Genomic DNA, 20,108 nt, shown 5'->3' with positions numbered 1-20,108 from the left:
TCACAACCTAGTTCTTGAGTCTTTTTAAAAAAAGGTTTTATTTTATTTGACAGGCAGAGTTAACGAGAAACGGTGAGACAGGGAAAGAGTTCATCCATCCTCTGGTTCACTCCCCAAATATCTGTCATGGCCGGGTCTAGGCCAGATTTCAGCCAGGATCTAGGAGCTTTTTCAGTGTTTCCCACATTGACAGCAGGGGTCCCAGAATCTTGGGGCATTCTCCATTGCTTTCCCAGGCAGTTTAGCAATTAGCTGGATTAGAATTGGAACAGCTGAACTAGCTGGCGCTCCTGGGGATGCCAGCATTGCCGGTGGCAGCTTAACCTCTTGCATCAAAGTGCCAACCCCCAGTTCTTTACTCTTAAAGACCATTTGGTAAACATAGTATCCTCATTCTTATTTAATTAGTTCAACTTTTTTAGTGACATGAAATAGAACCCTCAGAATGTATATTTTTGTGGTCAGTCCAATTTAAAGTAATTTGTATAAAACATATACTAAAACAAAGCATGTCATATTTTATGAATAAGAATTCATATACCGTTTGTAGTTGTTTTCTGCAAGACAAAATGGTTGATGCTTTTGTTAGCTCCTTGTTGTTTCCAGGTTTTCAAATGGGGACACTGTTGCACAAAGAGGGCAAATACAAGGTTCTGTTAACTATTCTGTGTGGAATCTGGGGTCCATGTTTTGATTATTGAACTATGTTGCATCATGGATTTTATATCCTCTGAGCAATTTGATAGAATGTTTTCGCTTACTCATTTTGAACTTATGATAATCCCTCAAAGACCTTCTAAGGAATAATCTTTTTTTGGTATATTTTCCCTTACAAATTGGTGAGGTTGAGTTATGTAGACAAAATTTATATGAGTGATTTTTCTGTTTGATTTAATGCTCAGTTAATGAATTTTAAAGCTTTTAATAGCATCTTTTTATACACATACAATAGCAGTTTTTTAGAGCTGCTTTAACAGCTTAGTGAAATCCTGTTGGTTTCAGTCCTCTAAACGTAGAGTCATTTTTTTCTTCATTCTGTCATATCTTTGCCCCTTTTGGTACAAACTAGCAGCCTTTCTGCAGTAATAGAATTGTCAAATTTTTTCCTGTCTTCTGTGCTTCCATAAAATAAGTATATCCTGTACTGATCTTCCTGGATAGTCATATTTACATACTTGGCTTCTGCTGAGATGCTTCGCTGGATCCACAGACACATTTCTAATCTATTTAGCAAAAGTTTGTCCAGCTACACCAGTCTCTGGTCGTACTCCTGTTTGACCATGGCTTGAGTCATTCTTGGTTTCCCCACGTTTTATAGTGTATCCCTAATTTTGAATCCAGGTATATATAGATTAGATGTCCCTATTTTAGATAACCTATTTCTTTCTTATTTTATTTTATTTTATTTTATTTTATTTTATTTTATTTTATTTTATTTTATTTTTTTATTAGAAATGAGTAAGAGAGAGATCTTCCATATGTGGTTCACTCCCCAAATACCTGCCCCAGCGAGGGCTTTGCAAGGTGAACTCGGGAGCCTAGAATTCCATCCAGGGCTCCCATGATGCATTTGCAGGAAGCAGGAGCTAGCAGTTGAGCTGGCATTCAATGTGGTATGAGGGCATCCCAACCAGTGGCTTAATGGCTGTGTACAACGCCTCCTTTCCAAATAAGGTGTCATAGCACCATTTGCAGAAACAAGATAAACACTCAGTTTCTTTCCACCCCCAAGATATTCTCCTTGAAATTGCTGTTCTGCACATCGTTGATCATCTCCATTAGAGCTGCTGCAATTGAAATCATGTTCTCTCTTAAATGAGCTCATTAGAAGGAATTGGAACTGCATTGTTGTCCACTGCTTTTTCTTAATGATGAAAAATCAGTAACACAGTAGGAAAATAAAGAATTTGCTCCTGATTTTTCTAAGTTGTTATTTTTTTCCTTAATCAAAGGATTTATGTTCTGCTAAAATACCTTTAAAATTTTCAGAATCAGGGCCAGTGTTCTGGCTTAGCAGATTAAATTGCTATCTGCAATGTTGGCATTCTATATAAGCACTGTTTTGAATCCTGGCTGTTCCACTTCTGGTCCAGTTCTCTGCTCAAGTTCATTGTTCTGTAAACCAGATTTTTGCCAGGTGTGCTAGGGATTGTGATGTACATCAGTTAAATTGATCAGATTGTTTCTTCCCTAATTTGTAGAGTGTTGGCCTAGATGTAATTAAACCTTGTGTGAAATCATCATAGGAGACTTGTTTTATAAAATGTTACTGCTAACTGTCTATTCATGAGAATCAAGGTATGGAGGGTCAAAAATAACCCTTTTTTAAAAATTTATTTTGAGAGAGTTGCTGAGAGAAAGAGAGCTCGCTCTTCCATCCTCTTGTTCACTCCCCCAGTTGCTCCTGGCCAGGTTCCACACACGGGCGGCTTCCTCCAGGTTCCACACACGGGTAGCTTCCTCCAGGTTCCACACACGGGCGGCTTCCTCCAGGTTCCACACACGGGTAGCTTCCTCCAGGTTCCACACACGGGCGGCTTCCTCCAGGTTCCACACACGGGTAGCTTCCTCCAGGTTCCACACACGGGCGGCTTCCTCCAGGTTCCACACACGGGCAGCTTCCTCCAGGTTCCACACACGGGTGGCTTCCTCCAGGTTCCACACACGGGTGGCTTCCTCCAGGTTCCACACACGGGCAGCTTCCTCCAGGTTCCACACACGGGCAGCTTCCTCCAGGTTCCACACACGGGTAGCTTCCTCCAGGTTCCACACACGGGCAGCTTCCTCCAGGTTCCACACATGGGCGGCTTCCTCCAGGTTCCACACACGGGTGGCTTCCTCCAGGTTCCACACACGGGCGGCTTCCTCCAGGTTCCACACACGGGTGGCTTCCTCCAGGTTCCACACACGGGCAGCTTCCTCCAGGTTCCACACACGGGCAGCTTCCTCCAGGTTCCACACACGGGCAGCTTCCTCCAGGTTCCACACACGGGTAGCTTCCTCCAGGTTCCACACACGGGTAGCTTCCTCCAGGTTCCACACACGGGTAGCTTCCTCCAGGTTCCACACACGGGTAGCTTCCTCCAGGTTCCACACACGGGTGGCAGCGGCCCACTGATTTGTTCCATTGCTTTCTGAGGAACATTTGCAGGGAATTGATTTGGAAATGGCATCTAGGACTGCAGGGATGCTGGTGCTGCAGGTTCAACCCTCTGTGCCACAGCGTTAACGCCACCCAAACACACACACTCCCCACTTTTTTAATTTTTTTTTTTTTTTTGACAGGCAAATTGGACATTGAGAGAGAGAGATAGAGAGAAAGGTCTTCCTTTGCCGTTGGTTCACCCTCCAATGGCCGCCGCGCTGCAGCCGGCGCACCGCGCTGATCCGATGGCAGGAGCCAGGTGCTTCTCCTGGTCTCCCATGGGGTGCAGGGCCCAAGGACTTGGGCCATCCTCCACTGCACTCCCTGGCCACAGCAGAGAGCTGGCCTGGAAGAGGGGCAACCGGGACAGAACCGGCGCCCCGACCGGGACTAGAACCCGGTGTGCCGGCGCCACAAGGCGGAGGACTATCCTGTTGAGCCACAGTGCCGGCCCAACACTCCCCACATTTTAAAAACTCAGTGCTACCTTCTTCCTAATAAATATGTTTGTGGTATACATTTCCCTTTGAAGTATACAAAGCAATTTGTCATCTTGTTTTCTCATTTATAAATGTGAATGTATAGATTCAAACTTCCACTCCAAAGAAATTTGGTTAATCACTTTCTGTATGTTTGAGAATATAAAGCATTTTGAGACATATAGTGAGTACATTTTCCAACATTGTACAATTCAGGTTGACTCTTTCTTACTTTACATACCTATCAAAATGCTTAACACACTCCAACTCTATTGTGTTTCAGTGCACTTGCAGGAAAGACATGGTGAAAATTTCCATGGATATCTTTGTGAGGAAATTTCAGCCAGACAGATATCAGCTTTGGAAACAAGGAAAAGATATATACACGATCGATCACACGAAGCCAACTCCTGAATCCACCCCTGAAGTAAAGGCGTGGCTGCAGAGGAGGAGGAAAGTAAGAAAAGCACCCAGGAGGTAATAATCTCCCTCTCACTGCCTTCTTTTAGTTCTTAGTAAAATGACAGTGACTCATTGACTGTGATGTTTTCAGGGGCTATTTGATTTGAAAGTATCAATTCATCATAAATTTACTTAGAATTTTATTGAAAATTTAAGGTGTCATATTTTAAATTCTCACTCTATATGATAAATGGAGCATAGGAAAAGGTGTATAGCATTTGAGAATAATCCTGAAGTAAATATACATGGCAAATAGAACAATATAGAATTTCTTTGACTCTCTATAGTAAAGAATATTGAAGTTGGATTGATGAGCTCCATTCATCTCCATTATTTATTGAGTTGATTATAAAAATTTTCATTTTCCCACCAATTTTCTTTCTGCCTTTAATACTTATCTTCTTCTTTCATTAGGCATCTGAAGTGCTGCTTTTCTCAATGGGATACTTACATTTTACCACATGCTCTACACTTTTTTTTTTTTTTTTCTTAAATTAGATATAAGCAGAGCATGTGGTGTTTCTGTGACATGGGTGTTCTTTTCCATTCCATTTTTGTATTCTGGGCCATTTCAACAGCGTTCCCATCTGCTGTGGGCATCTTACTGTTTTAATACCCCTACTGCTGGGTTATGTATGGTGTTGCTTTGGCCCTTTAGCTACCTTGTAAGGTTCTCATATTTTCTGTTTGTATATGTAATATTTTCTTCTACAGTATTACTCATTGTTTTTCTTTCAGATTGTAAAAGTAATATTTGAGCATTGGAGAAAATTTCTAAAATAAGGAACAGAATAATGAAGGAATCCCAAATCACCCATAAGCACTCTGTCCAGAGATAACCAGTTAACATATTGTATATATCCTTTACATTTATATATATTATATATTATGTAATAACATATATCCTTCAAAAATTGGGGCCATGCTCTATTAAGTTATGAGCATTTTTTCATGTAATTAATATTTGCTACAAGGTAATTTTTAATGCCTGCATGTATTTATTAGATACCCTGTTGGACTTGTTGGCCTATTTCCTTTTTATTTTTTTCCTTGCCATAAATCAAACAACTTGTAATTTTAAATCTGTGCCCACACTTCTGATGCTTATTTCCTGATTTTTCTTTTTTCCTGACCTTTAGTTTTTGTTATTTAGAATAGTAGTGAATGAAGAAACCTTAAGATCATGGAGTCAAACTTCTGCATTTTATAAGGCATAGCAGTGAGGCACAGAACTCATTTCCTCTAAAAGCTCAGAGTTTAATATTTTACACTACAGTTTATAGTGGTGATTTTCAAACTATTAAATCAGTTAAATTCAGTGTATTATGTCAGGACCAATATTTATGATAGGAAGTATATAATTATTATAATCATGATACCAGTGTCATAGTCCTTCCCATGTGCTAAGGGTAAGTACTGATTTATGACAAGTATGGACATGTCTATATGTGTCTATTGTGACATCATCTAGTGTATGACTTAGTATGAGTTGCATTCAGAATTTAATAATATTAATTTGGAGGGTACGTGTATTTGTTAAATGTCCTAAAGTATATTCACAAAAATGCCAGCTTTGGAAGGAGACAACATCCGATCTTCACTGTAGAACACATATTTTTAGAACATTCTAAGAGTTATTCTTTAATGGACAGAAAACCGAGTCGTTGTGGTGTGATATCTTGTCTCCTACTTGTTAACCACAGTGGACCTTTTAGCTGGAGAACGTAGATCTATGACATTGAGCAGATTGTACATGTCTGTTATTAGATTAAAACAATCAATGAACTTTAGTCAACAAATTAGAAGGATTCCTCTGAAGAAGCTTATTTAATATTATAAGCTTTGTATTTTATAGAGCCTGCTGGTTTCCCTTCAGCAATACCCTCTGTTTAGAGAACTTAAACCATTGAGAAGTCAGCTATCTGTACTATTAGGTTCATACATAATGTAGAGCTTTTCCACAAAAAAATCTGGGCCAGGGCACAGATCCTCAATAAAAGTGATGGTAAAAATGATGATGCTTACCACTGCTGCCATCAGCAGCTGCTAATGCTAATTCATAGTGGGTGTTTTTGGCTATTCCCTTCATCTTTCATCTTTGCCCTCCCTGCCTTCCTGCAGTGCTTACTGTCACGTGCATACATAGAAAATATGGTGTGAGTTCGTGTGTGTGTGTGTGTGTGCATGTGTCTTTGCTTTGGACTCTGTTTTTGAATGGAATCTAATAGTTTCTAATAGTTACAATGTGTATTAGGTAAAAATATCAAAGCAGTCCAATGACTGGCTGAAAAATACTAAAGGAGGAAGAAAATGAAATAATGTCCAGTAGTTGTTATAAAATGTAAAATAAATGCCATTAACATTCTTATAATTCCTTTTACCTACTGATGACTTTATTTAAGACATTTTCATGAATGCTTTATGATTACAGAAAGCTCAGATAAGTAATTGTCAAATTCACTTTGAAAAAAATAATTTGCTTAGATTTGAACCACTTTCTAGTATCTTCTGATTTTCCTTTGCTTTCTTCATAATCTAATTAATATTTTATTTTTTTATTTCATTTTCTGTGATTTATTTTTATTTAATGGAATTTTAATTTTTTGTTCTGATATTAGATTTTAAAATTTCAATTTTAGACTTCAGCTATTAATTGTAAAGATTATTATTGCATAGTAACTTAAGAACTTAGTTTTTTCTTTGTTAAGGAAATGAAGTGACATTTGTATTGGTATGTGCTTTTTTATATTCATTAAAAGTTCTCTGTTCTCACCTCTGCTTGTCCTGTTAATAGCTTCCAGAGCACTAGGTGTCACACTAAAAGGCATAAGGCTGAGGAGGATGAGGAAGTCTCAGCCGAAGCTGATGGGGCAGAAATCTCTAACCTTGACCCAGACACAGATGAATCCAGTGTTCACATAAACCCCGAAGAGACAGCGAGGCTGGGAATCATAGAAGGGTCCTCTTCCGGGAGGATGCAGGTGGATCCCACTTTATCAGATGATATCCCACTCTCAGGTAGGAAAATGGCCAATTATATTGCACATACATGTGTGGATATTTGGTGTTCTGATCCCTTAAATCTGTGTTTACTAGGACAGATATCTTAGTAGTCCACATAGCTTAACTAGTTATTATCTAAAGTTACTGTGTTATTCATCAAGGAAGCCAAGGGAATATTATAAAAGGCATGAGCATTGCTGTGAGACAGATAGCCACCATGCCTATTTGGTTTAATAAAAAAAGATTTTTAAATGAAAAAAAAAATTTTTTTGGTGTAACTCAATTTACAATATAGAATACATTGCTAGAAAGCTTCTCTTGAATTTATATGAAGTAGAGAAAACCAATTATAGATAATTCTTTGCAGATTCTCAGCTTTCTGCTTAATTTTAAGAAGAAAATAAAGATTAAGATTTTAAAAAGAAAAACAACATACAAAGCCTGGCTGGTGAAATATTATGTACATCCCTCTGCCTGGCCTGTTCTAAAACTCTCATCTGAAAAGTCTCTGCTCCTTTTATCATAATTATTCTGAAACTCTGTTAATACATTACTTTAATATTTGTTGGAGTTTCTATCCTTTTAATAATCAAGCTTCTTGGTAATTCCTCATACCATAAACCTTCAATTGTGGGTTTACTCTAAATCCAACATGTTTTTTTTGCTTCTGTTAAGGCACCATGTCCGTTGGCCTGAACTATTGCAGAAATTGCTCCCATCCTGGTTTTTTTATAGTGTCCACTCTAGTCACCACTGCTAGTCAGTTCTGTGTATTGTAGTCATTGTGCTTTTTTGAAAAAGAATGAAAAATATGCTTAGGTCTTTCACAGTTCATTGGCGACCTAGACAAATAAACATTTAATTACAAGCTATAATAACAAGGAAGTAACATTATAGAGATGGAGTAGTGTGTTGCTGATTTACCCAGGAAGAACGCAGACAGACAGTTGCTGGGCAGGCAAGGTTTCCTGTTGTTGGTGCTGTCTGAATTGAGTTATCATGGACGAGGAGAAGGATTGCAACAGATAGAGAAGACAGTTGGGCAATACCAATGGATCATTTTTTGTGGTCCTTCTTGATGGGTTTATACAACACTGGGTTGTGTAATACTTTATGAATTCCTGGATGTTTTTGGCAAAGAGGAACTAAATTCAATAATATTGTGCTTGGCATCTTGACCTCCAGGTTTTGAATTCTGGCATAACACAGTGAAGTAGAAGACATGTCTGGGCGCAGAATCAGGTTGAAATGACACTGCAGTGTGTGTGTGTGTGTGTGTATGCACCCACACACACATGCATGTAGGCGACTAGAAATGCTTATCACAAACATGGTAAATATTGAGGTAATGAGGTAATGGCTGTGCTAAGTAATTTAGTTTGATGCATGTATGAAAATATTGCTTTGTACACCTTTAATAAATAATTAATGTTCAGGAATAAAGGAAATAATATCTTATTTTGGCAGTATTTTCTTTATGGTCTCACCTTAGCTTTGATAGGTGACCTTTCCCATTCATGGCTGTGGACGTGTACTCAGGAAGTTGAAGAAATAGTCATTTGGGAAGAGTTTAGCAATTTTATTTAGAAAAAACTCAGTGCAAGAATTGTCAACAGTCTTTTGTTTTACTCTTTAGGAAACTGCTGCTCAAATGCATCTATAGCAGAGGAAATAAAAGCAGAGGATGACAAAACCTACACCATAACTGTATCTTCTGAGCACAATGCATCTGATGATTCTATCCCATTGTCTCGTGGCCATGTGAAAGTTGAGGAATCAGCCCCACCTAATCCTTCATGGCCAAAGTCTCCTGAATCGTGTTTGTCGGTGGCAGAGAGCAATGGCGTGTTAACAGAGGGAGAAGAGAGTGATGTGGAGAGCCGGGGAAGTGGCCTGGCACCAGGGGACATCCCTGTGGTACCTAGTGGAGAGAGCAATGACTTCAAAGTCCCCAGTGTATGTGGCAATATTAATTTTTGTTGTGTTCAATCTTTGGTGATAATACATTTTTTAAAAAGATTTATATATTTATTTGAAAGTTAGAGTTACGCAGAGAGAGGAGAGGCAGAGAGAGAAGTCTTCTATCCGCTGGTTCACTCCCCCGTTGGCCAAATGGCCGGAGCTGGGTTGATCCGAATCCAGGAGACATGAGCTTCCTCTGGATTTTCCACCGGGTCTTGGGTGCAGGGGTCCAAGGACTTGGGCCATCTTCTACTACTTTCCCAGGCCATAGCAGAAATCTGGTCTTGAACCGGCACCCATATGGTGTCCTCTCATTGCAAGTGGCAGCTTTACCCGCTGTGCCACAGCGCCAACCCCATCATATTTACATGTTACTTGATTTATATCTATCCTCCTTTACTGGTATTATGTTCGCTGCTTGAGAACTGGGAACTGCTGTAGCTCCTACTGCTAAAAGTCTTCTTGTTTGACCCTTTTGGCCCAGACATGGTGATTCATTCTGATGGAGGTGATCATCCTTAATTTGGCAGAACTCCCTTCTCCATGATGGGAGAGAGCATCATCCCCTGCCAGGTGTTCCTGAGGGAATATTTGTGTCTAAAGGACATGGTCCTTATATTTTTATGATCATATAATTCTAAATGAACGCTTGTTTTTAAAGAACTTTTCAGAAATTCTCAGCTGCTGAGCTCATTGCAGATTTGATAAAGTGGACTGCAATTAATACTTTAAGAGGAAGTGTATTGGCCAGTGTTGTGGCACAGGAAGTTAAGCCACTGCCTCGGATGAAAGAATTCCATATCAGTTCAAATCCCAGCCGGCCTGCTTCTGATCCCACTTACTCCTAACTTGTATTTATTTAAAAGAAGGTGGAAGGAGAGTTAATTGACCTCTTAGTAATATTACCAATAGCAATGATTTCCTGTGTCATCTGAATTCACATTTAATTTTCTTCAAAGATAGTTTTTTTGGAGGTTTCTTCTTAATTAAGTTATTGTATTTTTTTTTTTTTTACTTGAACATGTTTTAAATTATGGGTGTTTCTGCTCCATTTTTATTCTTCATCAGATAATAGAGGGAGAGACCAAAACTGCTAAGAGCTTTCGCCATCCGCTTAGTAAGCCTCCGGCCAGATCCCCAATGACTGTTGTAAAGCAGCAAGCAACAAGTGATGAAGGTGAGTTCTGTTTTTCCGACTTTTTTTCTGTAAAGATCTTTGTTAAGAGAAGCTGTTCTTCAAACAGAAATTGCTTTAGTAGGTTGGAAATTTGATCACATGGTATATATAAGTCATTAGGATATCATAGGCAATAAATACTTTGCAAGCAAAACAAAAATAGATATTAGGGGAGAAATATATTCATATATCCATATATTTTATAGCTGTACTACCATACAGCTATATGACCATCTTTCCAGAATTTGGGGACCATTGTCATTGCTTTTAGCTTTTATCCTTCACATTCATTCATTATAAGATTCAAGCTTCTTGTTTAGATTAAAATTTTCCTTTTACTCATTGTCTTCCTTTTTAAAAACATCTTTAATTAGAAAAAAGATCATGAATATAAAAATTATATGAGGATGGTAGCAGTTTCTATAAAAGCAATATACAGACGAATTCTGCCTGCATGAAAAGATGGAATATTAATTATTTGTGTTTATTCCCATATCACATTATGTTAAGTTCTTTTTCCTATTTTACTACAAACTATGTTCCCCTTCGTGTCAAAATAATTAAAGGATATTTTCATATAGAGTAACTAATACTTAAATTGCCCATGAATTTGGTTAGTTTTTCCCATCATAGTCTGTCTATCTTTGCTTTTCTGAAAGGAACGGCTGTACTAACATGTATGGGAAGCCACTTTCTATGATGTCCTTATTTTCCCTAAGTTGGTTTTGATGTGGACTAACATAGATTGGCCCAGAATTTCTCCTTGGAGAACAGTTTTGATTTCCAACTGTGTAGCTTGCAAAATTTATAAATGGATTGGTTTTGAGGTTAAATATCTTGCTGAAACATTGATTATTGTAGCTTTTGCAACAGTCTCACTTTCCATTCTAATATATTATGGACTTTTGGCATCCTCTGGGGATTTCTGAGAAGTGAATATATAATTCAGAGAATTTTTGTGGTGGATAAAGATTTTTACAAGTTTCCAAATTGACTGGGAGATATTCTCTGGCCTGGGGTGAATTTCTTGAGTCCTTGGACACTGCAATATTTCCTCAGCGTCTTGCCTGGAAGTTCCTGTTCCTTGTTCATTTGCAAGTGAATGAACAGTGTCATTGGAAGAATGTGATAAAGTCTGGTATTGGTGCTGAATGGGGGCACACAATTCAAAATGAGCTTCCTCTGTGGCTTTTCCTAGTCTGACTTCTTGGCTCTTTGTGATCTTTGTATGTATGGGAATAACAATATTCCAGCTTCTTAGAAATGGCATCCTTAAACAACAATCAGTGTCCTCTGCAGGAAAATGGTTATTTATCTAGTGAATCTAGAATGTGGCTTTCCTTACCTCTTCCAACCAAAAAGGCTGCAAAAGGGAATCTGTGCAAGAGGGAAATGAATGCCCTTTGAGTTCCTCTTTTCTTTAAGACACTGTAGAGGTAATTCTGATGGGTGGCTGATCCTAGAATTACAAAATAAGTGAGGATTTTCTGACTCTCAGCTTTTCATTCCTGTAAGAACATTTTCTGTGTTTAGCAGTAGAACCTTTTCCATTCTGGATATAATCAACTGTGTTTTGCTTCTATGAATTTGTTCAAGGTGTTGCTTTATCTGTGGTACCCTCTTCCTCCTTGGAACCATGCACATTCTCTTCCACCTTTACTCCCCATGCACTCTGTATTTCTTTCTTTCTTTTTTTTTATTTTCTTTTATTTTTTATTTTTTGACAGGCAGAGTGGACAGTGAAGAGAGAGAGAGAGAGAAAGGTCTTCCTTTGCCGTTGGTTCACCCTCCAATGGCCACCGCGGCTGGCGCGCTGCGGCTAGCGCACCGCGCTGATCCGGTGGCAGGAGCCAGGTGCTTCTCCTGGTCTCCCATGGGGTGCAGGGCCCAAGGACTTGGGCCATCCTCCTCTGCACTCCCTGGCCACAGCAGAGAGCTGGACTGGAAGAGGGGCAACCAGGACAGAATCCGGCGCCCCATCCGGGACTAGAACCCGGTGTGCCGGCACCGCAAGGCGGAGGATTAGCCTAGTGAGCCGCGGCGCCGGCCACTCTGTATTTCTTAACTGCAGAATTCCTCTGATTATTGCCCATTGTGCTTCGTTAGTGTCTATGTGTGTGTCTCCTCACTCTGGCTCTCTTTTGTCTCTCCTCCACGTCTGTGCCAGTGAATTTCTTACCCCAATCTCTGTGGTATAAATCACGTTGGGAACCAAAGCAGGAATGTCCTGATCTCCTGAACATGGTGATCCCTGAACTTTGAAATTAGCCACTGGCAGGACAGTCAAGTGCCTTCATGTATTATATACTACCATATTAAAGAAAAAAAATGTACATTTTTGTCCTGGAAATGTGTGTTTGTGTGTATGTGTATGTAAATATATTGCTTTAATTAGCTGTAGAATTGTGAACTACTTATAAATACATCCAAGTGTATCAGCTATTTCGGTATTCTGATAAAGTTTGAATTTCCCTTACTATCGTGCTAGGTCCTTGAACTTCCTCAGAGTTATAGTTCAGTTACAAATGTGGACAGTATGCAGGAGCTTAAGGACTTTTGGGGTCATAATACCGCAGTGGTTTAGTAAGTGACTCCTTCCAGGGACTGGCTTAGGATTTGTTTAGTTTGCATTATGGTGGTCTAGTGATTTATTTTTTTATTCTATGCTCCAGGAAAGGAATTGTACACATATGGTTGTGTTTAGCACAGTTAGTGTAAAATATGATTAGGGAACAGTATTTTTTTTTCTCTTAAATGCTGAGAAAATATAGCCTGAGGAAGAAAAAAAGATCAATACTAAATTAGAGTTGAAAAATCACTAGCGAACTTAAATTTGCCCATGTTTGGGTTTTTGTTTTTGTTGTTTTATAACAGTATCCTTAAACCCACACATATTGATACATCCATGAATATTTACACATGTACAAAGCACACATGCACACATATTACACAATATGGTAAAATGAGGAAATCATTTGATAGAGTTGAAAGCCTAAGTTGAATAGGTGAAATAGCTAATAATGGAGAATTGAAGTTTGGTATTGCAATTCAATGAAACACTTTGAGGCTACAAATAATGCTTTCAAAGTACTATATTTTATACTCTTGGGATAATGCTTGGAATGCGAAGTTAAATGATAAAGTATAGTTCAACCCTGTTCGTCTAAATTGGAAGTATTTTGAAGTGAGTAAATATCTTTTGACAGTCTTAGGACGCACATAACCTTTATCTTGTGCTTTAGTATTTTGTACTTATTGCCTTGCTACCTGTTGTTCACAAATTTTTAAGATTATTTGAGACACATAACTACTGAGAGAGATAGAAAATGAATGAAAGAAAGAGATCTTCCATCTGATGGTTCACTTCCCAAATGGCCACTAATGATCCAAAGCCAGGAGCCAGGAGCTTTTTGCAGGGGACCAAGCACTTGGGCCACCTTCTGCTGCTTTTGCAGGCCATTAGCAGGGAGCTGGATCAGAGGTAGAACAGCCAGTTCTCACAATGGTGCCCATCTGGGATGCCCACCCTGAACGTGGAGGCTTAACCTACTACACCACAGCCATGGCCTGCTGCTTCTGTATATTGGTTTCATCAGCAGCACTTTAGTTGTTCTGGCACAAACTTCAGAACTTGTTAGTCATTATAGTCAGCATATTTGTGTTGACAGTAGAGTTTTGCTGAAAATTGTGAAAATGCTGTAATATATATTTCATAGTCAATGTAAAACTGTTTTATTGAGATTGGGAGTATCAATGTGATGGACTTGATTCCTTGATAACCATTAGTTTTAAAACAAAAAATATTGAATAAAATAATACAACATGTATACATGCTGAAGGGGCAAGTTAGCATAAAAGGCTTTATCTCCTGGCATCTACAATCATGATCAATCAACTCCATTAGCTGCATGAACTCTCCGTGCTTCAGTGCCTGTAATTAGAAAGTAAGGTGTATAGCTGTACCTGCCGTATACAGAATTCTTTTGAGTGTAAAAAAAAACAAAACCACAAACAGAAAACATAGAGCACTCAGAACACTGTTTTGGCACACAGTGATTGTTGGTTCTTGCCGTTGTTAATATGATTTCTAGGAGAAATAAGTCATGTCCTCCAAGACTCTCCTCAGGTGTTTACTCCTCCGTGTGGGTTAGTGATCTTCAGTTTTTTTCAAACTCTAAAATTATTTTATTGCATGAAAATATAAGGATAGAATGCTTTTTAGTTCTTACCTTGTTATAATCTTTTGTTGAAAGGAGAGTAGTGCAGTATGTCGTTCCCTCAAAGACAGTGTTGTTTCATGAATATTGTATGTCATGTTTCAAATGTTCTTGACTTTTATGTAACAATCCCTTTCTTCCATCAATTCTTATTTGTTTGAGATAATCTTATACTTTCATAGTAAGCACAGTTGTATTGTCTTTTTAAACAGTAAAGCAGCACATTCAGCAGTTTACTAAATGGATTTGCTTGGAATATTTGCTGATAGGTCATAGCCAGTGTTTTCCTGCATTATGTAGACACAGAAGATTATATGTTGTTGTACTCAGATTGAGTGAATATTTCATGTAATGCTCAGGTTTATGATAGTACTTGGTTTTCTCAATTTATCTTGATCTTTGTGTTACTGAATTTCATTGAAAACCATGTTGTGGGGAATTCAAATAAAAAACACCTTACTGTTATTATGCTAAGGGCATATTGTTTTGGATTAAATCAAAGGGAAAAAAATCCTAGCTTATTAATTTAAGTTATATGACTCCTTTTTGTACTTTTCACATTGAGTCCTGAAATGTTTCTAAATATTGCTTGGCATGAAGAATTATGGTCAGTTTTCTGTGCTGAAAGTGTTGGCAATGTAAAATGATAGTTAGCACTTAGATGGTTTTTGATCTCATGCATTACTTGGTACTCTTAAAATCCGATATACACACATACACAAACATACAATTACACAGGATAAGAGAGATTCCCTCTACTGGTTTACTTTTTTTTTTTTAAAGATTTATTTATTATTTTAAAGGCAGAGCTACAGAGAGAGTGAGAGAACTCAATTGCATTTTTTTTTTTTAAGATTTATTTTATTTATTTGAAAGACAGAGTTACTTAGGTAGAGACAGAGAGAGGTCTTCCATCCGCTGGTTCACTCCCCAGATGGCCCCAACAGCCGGAGCTGTGCCTATCTGAGGCCAGGTGCCAGGAGCTTATTCTGGGTGTTCCACGATAGTGCAGGGGCCCAAGGACTTGGGCCATCTTGTACTGCTATCCCAGGTCATAGCAGAGAGCTGGATCGGAAGCGGAGTAGCCGGGATTAGAAATGGTACCCATAGGGGATGCTGGCACTTCAGGCCAGGGCTTTAACCCACTGCTCCACAGCACTGGCCCCGCTCACTTGTATTGTACATTTCCTTAAACTTGTACACAAACCAGTTCCCTGGAAACAGATTTTTATGATTACTTTATAGTCTTCATTTTCTTTGCTGCTAACATTCTGTAATTTGGCTTTTGGGCACCATGGTCATGGATGTTAAGAAGGGGCTTTCTACATTTGAGAGATTAACTAACTTGAGAAGTTAAGAAACTTATTCTCTCCTTCCAGATAGTGAATGTTTAGGAATGGCTAAATTTATAATCATTTTTGTTTTATGTAGAATTGTTTTAACTGGGTCCTAGATTCCTCATTTTTCTGGAAATGGTGAGGCACTAATTTCCAGTTGTTTTATTGTTTTGTCTTTGTTTTTTAAATTCATTAAAATGTGTGTACTCAATGAAGAACTTTTGATTATGTAATGTAAACATGATGAGTCTTATCTAAATATTCCCTTATTTGTTGTTAAGGCTCTTTTAGGATATAAACTTTATAATGCCATAAGATGAATCATCTAATAATCTGGGTGAAAGTCATTTGAGAAAATAGTGAGAAAAAAGATCCCATGGTGGAATTGAGTCTGGCACAAAGTAGAGCTGACAGGATCATATGATGAATTTTGACATGAAACAAGGAAGTAAACATCTGTGGCCTTGTTTGCTTTTACCTGTACATTATCTCTCTCTCTCTCTCTCTCTTTTTTTTTTTTTTTTGGACAGGCAGAGTTAGTGAGAGAGAGAGACGGAGAGAAAGGTCTTCCTTCCGTTGGTTCACCCCCTAAATGGCCGTGCTGCGCCGATCCAAAGCCAGGAGCCAGGTGCTTCCTCCTGGTCTCCCATGCGGTGCAGGGCCCAAGCACTTGGGCCATCCTCCACTGCTTTCCCGGGCCACAGCAGAGAGCTGGCCTGGAAGAGGAGCAACCGGGACAGAATCCAGTGCCCCAGCTGGGACTAGAACCCGGGGTGCCGGCGCCGCAGGTGGAGGATTAGCCAAGTGAGCCACGGCGCTGGCCCTGTACATTCTCTTGAACAGTCCCTGGTCTTGTTTCCCTGAAAATTGGTATCATGTCTGCCCTTCCTGAATGAGCAGCTGTTTTGTGTGCTTATAAAAAATTACATTTGGAGACATGTTGTCAGCTCAGCTAGTTTCCCAAAGATATAACACTTACTGAACTCACCATGATAGGAGAACCATACTTGTCTTCTCTATCTTATTTAAATTTTTATTAATTTTCACTTAAAATTCTTTAAGATAGTGTTGTCACCTTGTGGGTAAAACTGCCACCTGCAACACTGACTCCTATTATGGGTGCTGGTTCCAGTCCCAGCTACTCTACATCCAGCCCAGCTCCCTGCTTATGTGCTTGATTAAGCTGCGGAGGACAGTCCAAGTGCTTTGTCCCCTGCATCCTTGTGGGAGACCCAGAGGAAGCTCCTGGCTTCTGGCTTCAGCCTGGCCCAGCCTCAGCTGTTGAAGCCGTATGGGAAGTGAACCAACCAGCGGATGGCAGGCCTCTTCCTCTGCGGCCGACGCATCTTGCTGATCCAAAGCCAGGAGCCAGGTGCTTTTTCTTGGTCTCCCATGTGGGTGCAGGCACCCAAGCACTTGGGTCATCCTCTACTGCCCTCCCAGGCCACAGCAGAGAGCTGGATCATAAGTGGAGCAGCTGGGACTCAAACCCGGTAGTTTAGTTTGACAAGTGCTAGAACACTAGTTGAACAGTACTTCAACCAGTACTTTGGATCTAAGAATATTGCTGTACAGTATTTATCCATAAGACTGTGACAGCACCTTATGAGGAATTCTAGAATGTGTCACAATTCCAGATATTAGGCATAAGATATGACTGTGGTTGCTGCCACTTTCCATGATGTGCTATCTTCTGCTATAGGCATGAGGAATTTCTCCTAACATGCATTTCTCTCATGCTCTATAAGATTTGTAAAGTGGTGTTTTTTTTTTTTTTAGTTGATATGTGCCTCTTCCTTGTTAAGAGATTTGACTGTATAGCAGACTTAAGACCAAATAAGAAAATCCGACATAAAGATTGTGTTTTCTATCTGTGAATGCCAGTATATTGCCTGACATCGTAGATGCTGTGTTAAGTGTTGATTGTCATGAATTCTTGAACTAAAAACTGAACTTAGTGAAGTCCAATTACTAAACCTGTTAAGCCATCTATAATGTTTGGTTTGAAAGTAATACTGCTAAGTGAGTTTCACTCCTAACCAGAAGATGATCTCATATGCATAAAAATGTTTTACCATGGAATTGTTGTGTTAGTAGTAGAAACATGGAAGTATGGAATGTTGAAAGGATGGAGTAATTCAATGATTTCTGGCAGTGATGGGGAAGGTGACAAAGGGATTTGGCTCATTTGATAGAAGGTCTGCTCTGGTCTTTAAAGAATATGAGGAGTAGGAAAGTAAGAAAGAATAAGAACTCCCAGTATGCTGTTTGTCTCAGAATGTATTTGAAAACGAGATCAGTTTGGTGTGTGGCATTGATATTGCATATACTTTTGAATGTTTTTGTCGTGTCATGAAGGTTATTGTTTTTCCTTGGATCTCATGCTTACTGTCTTTTCATACTCTCTCCCCTAAGAATTACCCGAGATGCCATCTATTGAGGAGGAAGTGGAAGAAACAGAGTCATGGGCGAAGCCTCTTGTCCACCTCTGGCAGACGAAATCCCCTAACTTTGTGGCTGAGCAAGAGTATAATGCAACCGTAGCAAAAATGGAGCCACACTGTGCTATCTGCACTCTGCTCATGCCTTACTACAAGGTAACTGGGGGCTGCTATTGTCAAGTTTCCTTTCTCTGTGGTATCACCATTTTGTTGCCTGTGAGTCATTATATGTAGAGTATGCACTCGGAAGTGGATATTGTGGTATTTCTATAGCTAAGGTTCTTTCTAGATTAGCAGTTTCTCTGTGTTGTTTGAGAACCACGTTTCAGATGCCACTTTATCTCTTGAATATTTTGCCTTATTTCAAGGAATGGATCATTCTGTCCACTCTGCTTCTTTTACCAAGACACACAGAACTTAAATATTATAAATAGTAGAAACACAGAAAAAACCTAGATGTAGTCTGTTTTATGCTTGAAAATGAGATTTTCAAATAGTATTAACATCAGCTCCAAGCACAAATTTTTAACATCTCTCTTCAGTTTCCCATGTGGACATTGAAATGACACAGCCAACACTCAGTACAAATTGTTGAGGTCATGCTCATCAGCCAGTTGTGCTCAATGTTTTCCACATCATAGTCAGCACTGACGAACAAGTCATATGCTTTAGCACCAATACAGATGAAATGATTTTTAGGAATCCTATAATTATGAGATTCTGTGATATAAAGTATATTGATACGAACGTTTTGTTTTATGTTGTACTTTCAGTAATAAAATAAGAAATACTTATTTGAGATCAACTCTCTTCCATGTGAAGTGAAATCTATTTAGTTCAGACATTTCAAAGCAAGAAAATGTGTGCCAGCTTAAATTTTCATATCTTTGTAAATATTCACTTCATGTTTTGAATGTGCCACTGGTGAGCAATAAACATTAGTTTTTGTTTTTTTATTCATTACATTTCAATGTTTTAAATTTTTACTGATTCTTATTTATGATTTTTTTTTTTTTTTTGACAGGCAGAGTTAGAGAGACAGAGAGAAAGGTCTTTCTTTTTCCGTTGGTTCACCCTCCAATGGCTGCTATGGCCGGTGCACTGTGCCAGTCCGAAGCCAGGAGCCAGGTGCTTTTTCTTGGTCTCCCATGTGGGTGCAGGGCCCATGCACTTGGGCCATCCTCCACTGCCTTCCCAGGCCACAGCAGATAACTGGACTGGAAGAGGAGCAACTGGGACAGAATCCAGCGCCCGAACCGGGAATAGAACCCGGAGTGTCGGCGCCGCTGGCGCAGGATTAGCCAAGTGAGCCACGGCACTGGCCTATGATTGATTTCTAAGCTTATTAGTTTAGTGGAAAGGCAGAGAGAAGAGGAATCTCCCATTCTCTGTTGGTTCACTCCCCAAATACCTGCAATAGTCATTGTTGTGTCAGGTCAAAGCCAGGAGCCAGGAACTCAATCCCCGTCAAGACCTTGCTGTCACCCAGTATTTACATTATCAGGAAGAGAATTAGAAACAGAACCAAACCTAGGCATGCTTCTATCAATTGTAAATATTCCAAGTAGCATTGTAACTGCTGTGCAGAATGTCCGCCCCTGAGTCTTTTTTGACAAAATCTGCCTTTGTTTTCCAATGAGCCCAAAATTCCAACTGAGATGTTAAGATTGAGAAATTTACTGGTATAAGATTCATATATTTTAGTGAGAGATGACCAGTGGTTTTGTTGTTTTTTGGCACATCAATTGGTAAAATTGGTCAGATTTCCTTCTCATGTTGTTTAAACCTTTGAGGTGAGACGAAAGCCTTTGAAGTCTCCTTCAGTGCTATTGCAAAGTTGAAAAACAATTCTTTAAAAATACTCCTTGAAGTGTAACTGGGTAAG

General features: G+C 39.2%; 1 protein-coding gene across 2 annotated transcripts in view; it reads left to right on the top strand.

The window, feature by feature from the left end:
• KDM4C (lysine demethylase 4C) overlaps positions 1 to 20,108 on the top strand; it is a 363,336-nt gene that overhangs the window by 179,266 nt on the left and 163,962 nt on the right. For both annotated transcript variants that reach the window (XM_062208268.1, XM_062208267.1), the window contains exons 9-13: positions 3,908 to 4,101; positions 6,881 to 7,104; positions 8,726 to 9,045; positions 10,120 to 10,228; positions 18,198 to 18,379. In XM_062208268.1, the coding sequence (XP_062064252.1) occupies positions 3,908 to 4,101; positions 6,881 to 7,104; positions 8,726 to 9,045; positions 10,120 to 10,228; positions 18,198 to 18,379 (1,029 nt within the window). The remainder of the gene's footprint in view (positions 1 to 3,907; positions 4,102 to 6,880; positions 7,105 to 8,725; positions 9,046 to 10,119; positions 10,229 to 18,197; positions 18,380 to 20,108) is intronic.

This window comes from Lepus europaeus, chromosome 12 (assembly GCF_033115175.1).
Source record: "Lepus europaeus isolate LE1 chromosome 12, mLepTim1.pri, whole genome shotgun sequence".
Classification (NCBI taxonomy): domain Eukaryota; kingdom Metazoa; phylum Chordata; class Mammalia; order Lagomorpha; family Leporidae; genus Lepus; species Lepus europaeus.
This window is presented reverse-complemented; position numbering and strand designations above follow the sequence as displayed.